The 7,423-nt window shown below is 47.2% G+C and overlaps 1 protein-coding gene across 1 annotated transcript; it reads right to left on the bottom strand.

Annotated features, from left to right (window-relative positions):
* Positions 1-261: 261 nt before the first annotated feature.
* On the bottom strand, positions 262-6,981 carry LOC121308101 (cysteine proteinase 3-like; the record flags this gene model as incomplete). Its single annotated transcript, XM_041240388.1, has 9 exons — positions 262-675; positions 1,289-1,450; positions 1,983-2,074; positions 2,565-2,758; positions 3,103-3,295; positions 3,836-4,067; positions 4,575-4,747; positions 5,317-5,409; positions 6,894-6,981. Coding segments are annotated over 9 exons (1,626 nt in total), but the record flags the coding sequence as incomplete, so codon positions are not given.
* Between the last annotated feature and the right edge of the window lie 442 nt (positions 6,982-7,423).

The raw sequence follows: 7,423 nt of genomic DNA, 5'->3' as shown, positions 1-7,423 counted from the left end.
CTACACATGCATATTACTCTGGTAATAAAAGAGTTTGCAGAAAATCCTTTCCATTCCCAAGCAGGACCCGGCACTGCTCTGTAACTCTAGTTAGAATTGGATAGTTGCAGATGCATTAGGACTGCTCAAGTGTACCAACTGTGACCAGAAGCTGTCTATCAAAACTGGATCAAAGAGGAGGACCCAGCTGAAAAGAAGGGTTTACCCAACAGTAAATCATTCTGAATGCATGCAACTACCAAATCTAACATTAGATTTTTAAAATGTAATTCAGCTTTAAAAAAAAACCTCACTATGCCTGTGAATTTCAAACATTTTCAGAATGTACGTTTCATTTGAGAAATGCCCAAGGCTAGAGAATCCTAGGCAGTCCTGCAGTTCCCTGTGCTGCTGTGAGTTAATGTTCCCTGTATCCCAGCTGCCTGCACGCACTGCTCGCTGTATGTGGAGAGCCAGTCTCTGAAGCGTGCGATACCGCCACTCACCACACTGGGGCTCGTAGTACACCCCGCTGCTGTAGAACAGGAAGGACTTGTGCGCCGCATCGATGCTCACCGCCACCGGCCCATTCTTGAAGATGGCCAGTTTGAGAGCCTCCAGGTCACCAGAGGTCACATTGGTATAGCTCTTCACCTTGGCTGTGAGCTGGGACTGGTTGTAGTGGCAAAACCCGTTCTGGAGAGGAGACAAAAGAAATAAATAAGCAACACCATTCAGTCTCAGCCAGCGCTCTTTTAAAGTGGTGGTAGCCAACTGTATGTTTTACCTGTAAATGCAGTACCAGTCGCTGTGCAGGACTTTGTGCAATTTTGAAAAAAAAACACATAACTGCCTTCTAGCAAATCTGAATTTTACAGAGCCCTATAAATTCTCTTCCTATGCATCATGTTTTGGGACCCTAGTGCTGCACAGGAAGGGGATTTGCTGTAGATACTGGTGCAAGAGGAAGTTGCATTAACCTGAAAACGGTAAAATACATTGAGAACACTGTGCTAATGAAGCAAGAATAATGCCCCAGCCCCCCCCCCTACTCTGCTCTACCCCTGTGTAGAGTCATGCTGCCCCAGCCCCCCACTCTGCTCTACCCCTGTGTAGAGTCATGCTGCCCCAGCCCCCCCACTCTGCCCCCCACTCTGCTCTACCCCTGTGTAGAGTCATGCTGCCCCAGCCCCCCACTCTGCTCTACCCCTGTGTAGAGTCATGCTGCCCCAGCCCCCCACTCTGCTCTACCCCTGTGTAGAGTCATGCTGCCCCAGCCCCCCCACTCTGCTCTGTCATGCTGTCCCACCTGTCCCAGGTACGGCCCGTAGGATTCTGCGGTGGCGATGCCCCCATGCTTCATCACCCACTCGTAGGCTCTCCACTCCTCTCCCCCATCACAGCCATTGTTCCCAAAGCCCCAGGTGCAATCCACCAGCATCTGCTGGGACAGGACCACCTGCAAACCAGTCTGAGACAGAGCACACAGGAGCCTTAGCTACTATAGTCAGCAACTCCCCTCCCCACCATCCATTTCAACTGACATGGTTAAAATAAAAATAAACTGTATATCATTGTTGGAAATTATTCAATCTTAATAAAACCCCCCCCCCCCCCCCCCAAACAATACCTATTTTCATATAGTGCCTTTCATAGTGGACCACCATCACAACGTGCTTTACAGAGGTAGACTGTGAAGTGTGCATTATATGCAGAGTCACTTACAATAGGACACTGATTTAACATCTCATCCGCAGGATGGAGCACAAAGGTTAAGTGACTTGCTCAGGGTCACACAGTGGGTCAGTCAGTGGCAGAGGAGGGATTTGAACCAGTGACCTTCCGATTACAAGCCCTGGACTCTAACCACTGGACCACACTGCCTCCTTGAGAGTTCATGAAAACAACTGTTAAAAACATCAATTCAGTTGTGAAAACAATTGTTTTCCCCCCCCCCCAACTACACACAAAAAAACCCCAAAAGAAAACATGTTAACCCTCACCTTCAAGAAGAGAGCACCCTCTAGTGCTCCAGTTGTGGCATAACTCCAGCAGGACCCGCAGATAGCCTGGTCCTTCACAGGAGTCACTGCGCCTGGGGTGAGGGAGGCAGCAGTGGGAGGAGTCAGTCATGCTCCAATACACCCTGCTCTTCTGTGCAGCTGGTTTTACCTGCTTGACTACCAATTACCTTTGTATCCCTCAGCAGATAATACTGTCTGCCACACTGGTACAATATTCAGCCTCAGGCAGAAATATATATCGCTCCCCACCATGCCACTGACTTTACCTAATGTTTACACTTCCTTATGCTGTAGTCTAATATAAAATTTAAACACAATATACACATCTACATCTATGGCAAACTCAGATACTGGCACACGGGTCACACTGTGCTGGTTTTACATACAATAAGACTATTTACACAATGCATTTCTTTTAATAATGTCACATTAATTCCCACTATAAAACCAATTGGTGTTCTACAGCTTGCTTTGTGGTCATTTAGTTACTTCAGGACCTACATATTAAAGACACTGCTGTCATTTAGAAAGCAGAGCAGCTATTCAAGCAGACTGCCGTACCGTACAGTCTCCAGTCGATGCTCTCGGGCAGCAGGACGGATTGGTAGTGCTCGTGGGGGAAGGGCAGTCCCTTGTTGGGGGTCTTCCTGCCCTTGCGGCCCCTCAGGGAGGCCAGCTCCTGGGCTGTGCGGTCACTCAGGTGGTTCACTGCCAGCTGGAAGGGCAGATGGGCTCGGTTCATGGAGTGGATGTACCTGGGGAGACAGGCAGGGTCAGTCTGGAGCCCTGTGCATACAAGCAGACTCCATTAACACTGATAATACACTGGAGCCGTGTGCACACACAGGTCTTTGGATTTGCTAGAGTAAACATCTAAATGATCACAATCACCGATATGGAGCGTAGGAGAAAGTCTCGAGTTATCTTTCTTATTCTTTTAGAGCTAATCTGGTCATCGGCATGACTTAGCTATAAAAGGTCAGACAGCTCTGGTCTCAAACAGATGTTTATGCATTTCTCTTATCAGACAAAAACTTGAGTTCAATCCTCTCAACCAGCTTAGTTTCAGATTGAGGGTGTAGAGTCCACTTCACCTTACCTGAGATTGTGGACAAAGGCATGCTTGCGCGTCTCGTGCTCCTCGTCTCCATAGCGACGCTGGAATCTGTCGCGGAAGTGTCCAAAAAGCCGATGGGCACGGTCCTCCTGGTAGGGGCTTACAAAGTCCTGCATGGGATTGGCCAGGACCCTGTGCTCCACCCCTGGCCCGGGGAACCCAGTGCACTGCAGACCTGTGGAGAAGACAGAGGGGCGCTGGGTGAAACAGACTACATCACTGAATCTGTGCCACGGGAGGCCTGTGGTCTCTTTCGCGGTTATAAACACAGAAGCAATGCAAACAGTTCTGGGTTTCAGATCTACCCCTATTTTGGTATATTATTAAACTGACCAGGGAGGCAGGAATTTGAATCAGGCTCCTTCTAAACCGAGGCTGAACGGATCACATTTATCAAAGCATGAATAAACCTCACCTGCATTTTATTACTGACAATCATCCATGAAGTTCACATCTCTGAACTAAAGTTTCGCATCACCCTACAGAATTGTATCTAAATTTTGTTTCATAGTTGAATGAAACCTTCTGAATAACGTTACGTTAACATACTGAATTATGTACCATTTTGTAGTTTCACATACTGAAACAAAACAAAAAAAAACAAAAAGAGAAAAGGGAGAAGGCATGGGGTGAGGGTGCTGAGAGAAGGAGAGCAGGATACTGCCAGACAGGGAGAAGGCATGGGGTCAGAGCACAGAGAAGGAGAGCAGCATACCGTCAGGCAGTGAGAAGGCGTGGGGGTCGGGGTGCAGCGAGAAGTCACTGTAATCCACCTCGTACTTGTCATAGTGGGACCCCAGCAGGGTGTTGTAGCCACGCATCTCATAGTGCAGCGGCACTGCCGCACTGCTCACCCACAGCGTGTACGTGTTCTTCTTCTTGCCCTCCAGAGTCACGTTCTGCCACACCTCGCACAGCTGCCCGCGGAAGTACTCCTCCCTGACCAGCTGGGTAACAGACATTTAAAATGAGAAAGTGGATGGTTTTGTGAACAAAAACAAAGCATCCCAGGGTACTACCATAATGGGAACGGCTTCTCTGATCATATGGTTTGTAGGGCTGGACCGATATGCTAATCTCGCATGAAGATACACATCACGATAAGCAAACTGTCCGATTCGATCTTCTGTATCATGCAAGTAGCCAATGGTCATCTAATGGACCATTTTGTTACGAGAAATTAAGACAGGGAGCGCATGTATCCATACCAGCTATAAAAAACACACATCTTCATTCAAGTACTAGAGACACAGAGAATCCTAGAATGCAGCAGTTAAACATGTCTCGTCATGGTGCCGTCTCATTGATATGTTCAGAGGCGTTTCTCTACTGGAAACACCTACAAATGAAACTTGAAAATCATGCGTTACCAAATCCTAACTCAAGTGTACTGTCAATATCGCAAAACCTTCAGTCACATCCCCGATCCTGGGAGCACACACTCAGTACCGCACCTGGAACCCCTCCAGACTGGGGAGCACGCTCTGGGGCAGCACGGGGTCAGCCTTGGTGCCATTGACCTGGAAGCACTTGATGACGTTGACCTCGGTCTCGCTGGTCTCGGGGGTGAGCTTGTAGCTGCAGCCGGCCGGCTTCTCAAAGCCAAACTGGTACGTCTGAACTTGGCCTGAAAGCAGAGGGAGGGACAGAGAGTCAGCCCCCTGACACAGCAGCCTGTCCGGAGCCACTCCAACGGGACCGTGCCCTCAAGAAGGTTCCCAACATACCCTGCCAGTCTGAATCATTCTTGGTTGTTCACAAATCATACAGCTCATCTAACTTTGAATTGAATCCTAATTGTTGGCTGTAGCATAAGCTAGAGGTTTAAACTGGAGGTGGGGTGGCTTGTCTTGCCTCTCTGGAGAAGCACTCGTCCACTTGGAATGAAACTTGCCAAGAGCTCAGGGTATCAGAATGAGGACAGCTGTCCATCTCACATGTACTGTAGTTCAAACTCACTTCAATTTGTCATCAGATCATGTTAACTACAGCAAAGGTACCAGGATGTTGCATTTTCTCTATAGCACTATTTGAAATATTATATACATACCACACACCCCCCCCCCCCCCCCCCCCAAAAAAAAGCATTCATTTCTGCAGCAGAGCCAGTTATAATAACTTGCTATAATTTCCTGTGAGACTTCAAAAGCAGGTCACAGGTCAAAGCGAAGGGAGCCAGTGGACTCCCAAGCTCACCATGGTAGTAGCTGATGCGGCTGACCCCTCCAGTCAGGTTGTACCAGGCTTCAAAGGGCTCCTGGATCTCCGCGTAGGGCAGCGAGATCACTCCTGCAGCAGACAGACATTGTGTTACTTCATGAGGACTCAGTCACACCCACAGCATGCTTCCTACTGGGGCTCAGTAGCACCTCCAGGCTATCAGACACAGATCCATCCACAGCCCATCCACCCTTGAACTGAACAGCACTGCCAGATTGTGCACACTTCAGGTTATCAGAAGTGGTTTGTGAAGTCACATGTGGTCAGCACATTCTCTTTAAAATGGCACAGTAATTGTTTCCCGATGTTTACAGCAGCAATCAATAAGGAATGTAGCGACGGCATCTTTAACCAAAACTAAAATATATCATGGTGCATTACATCGGACTGGCAACAGTGAATTGCCAATACCTTCAAATCAGAAGCTATTTTTCTGGAGTCAGGGATAAAGTATTTTTGCCAAACAGTCATGAAGTGAAGTCAGCTGACAAGCTAACGATCAACTTCTACTTTCGGAGTTTGAGACCAAGAAACATGCAAGCTCCAAAATGCAAATTCAGCAAAGAAACTGAATTTAGAGCAAGAGCCCCACACCCAGAACAGGAACTGAAACAAACTACAGAAACAGCATCGACACACGGAGCAAGGGTTACTGTATTTGGTTTTACTGAATCCGATACAGTGGGTTTCATCTATCTGTTGAACTGCAGAGTGTCCTGCATGTTAGGAATATCAATTAGCAAGACCCATGGACATTGCTTAACATAGAACTTTAGATTTATTTCCGCAAACAGGCACAGAGAGGACGTCCCTTCTGGGAAATACCTGTGGATCTCTGTTTGAGAGGCCCAGGATTGAACAGTAGGCAGGGGCTGTTCTTTCACCCCCTGGCAGTGCACCCACCTGTAGCCAGTGCCACGATAAATACCATGAAGACTTTGGTGCCATCTGCACCCCCCAATTCTTTACTGGAACATCTATTTTATTATTTATACATGCATTTCAACATGTACAGCATTCTCTCCCCAAACCAAACATCGGCTTAACGTTTGGAAAGACTCACTTTCAATAAGCCTGGCAAATTAAATATCCCACGAGAATTCTCAGCCAATTCCTAGTTTAAGCATCAGTCACAGGGGCAAAGTTAAAATCACAGCACCTGTGCAAGATGTGGCAACACAAGCAGAACATTTATCACAAGAGCAGGCTATTCTAGCAGTAGCCCATTGATCTCAGAACTTTGTCGAACAGTTGGGTATTCAAGAATCTCACTGTTCCTGTCTCAACAGCATGACTCGCTCCCGAGGTGTGCTTGAAATCTCCATTACTAGGTTTCCATGCAGAAAGAACAGATTCTGCTGAATCTGAAAACCATGTACTGAGTTTACAAGCCAAACTCAATGGAGTCTCGAGCAATCAGTGCTTCTGAATCCCATTATAACCCCCCCCCATGATTGACTAGCCACACCCCCACAAAGTTATTTAGGTTACAGGAGGCTTTAGGAAACTGTCCCCATGTCTATCATCTAAAATAAAGAATGGCTGCATCTTACCAGAGACGTGGTAAACAGCACCGAAGTCAGGAGCCTTTGCCACAGGCTTGCCTTCCAGCAGCACTAAGGGAAGATCAACAAGCGCAGGTTAATACAACAAAAACATTTTATTTATACAACAAGGAACCCAAGGCACTTCACAAGACTTAAAGATACAGTTAAAAGCCAATTTAAAAGTCTGAACTTAACATAATTTGGAAAGGAGTTTCAAAGTCTGGGTGCACAAACAAAAAGCGCCCCGTCACCCTGAGTGTGCAGCTTGGAGTTGGGGACAACCAACAGACCAGCCTCAGAGGACCGCAGGCTGCGAGTAGGGACATAGGGAGTAAGCAGGGCAGCAATATATAAAGAAGCAGTACCAGTTAGAGCTGTATAGGTTAGCAGTGCAATTTTGAAACCAATCCTAAAGTTAACAGGCAACCAACGGAGTTGACATAGTACAGGTGAGATATGATCACGAGATTTTGATCTTGTTAGGATAGAAACAGCAGCATTCCGGACATATTGGAGCCTTCTAAGAGTATTTAGCT

Source organism: Polyodon spathula, unplaced genomic scaffold, assembly GCF_017654505.1.
Source record: "Polyodon spathula isolate WHYD16114869_AA unplaced genomic scaffold, ASM1765450v1 scaffolds_278, whole genome shotgun sequence".
Taxonomy (NCBI): Eukaryota; Metazoa; Chordata; class Actinopteri; order Acipenseriformes; family Polyodontidae; genus Polyodon; species Polyodon spathula.
This window is presented reverse-complemented; position numbering and strand designations above follow the sequence as displayed.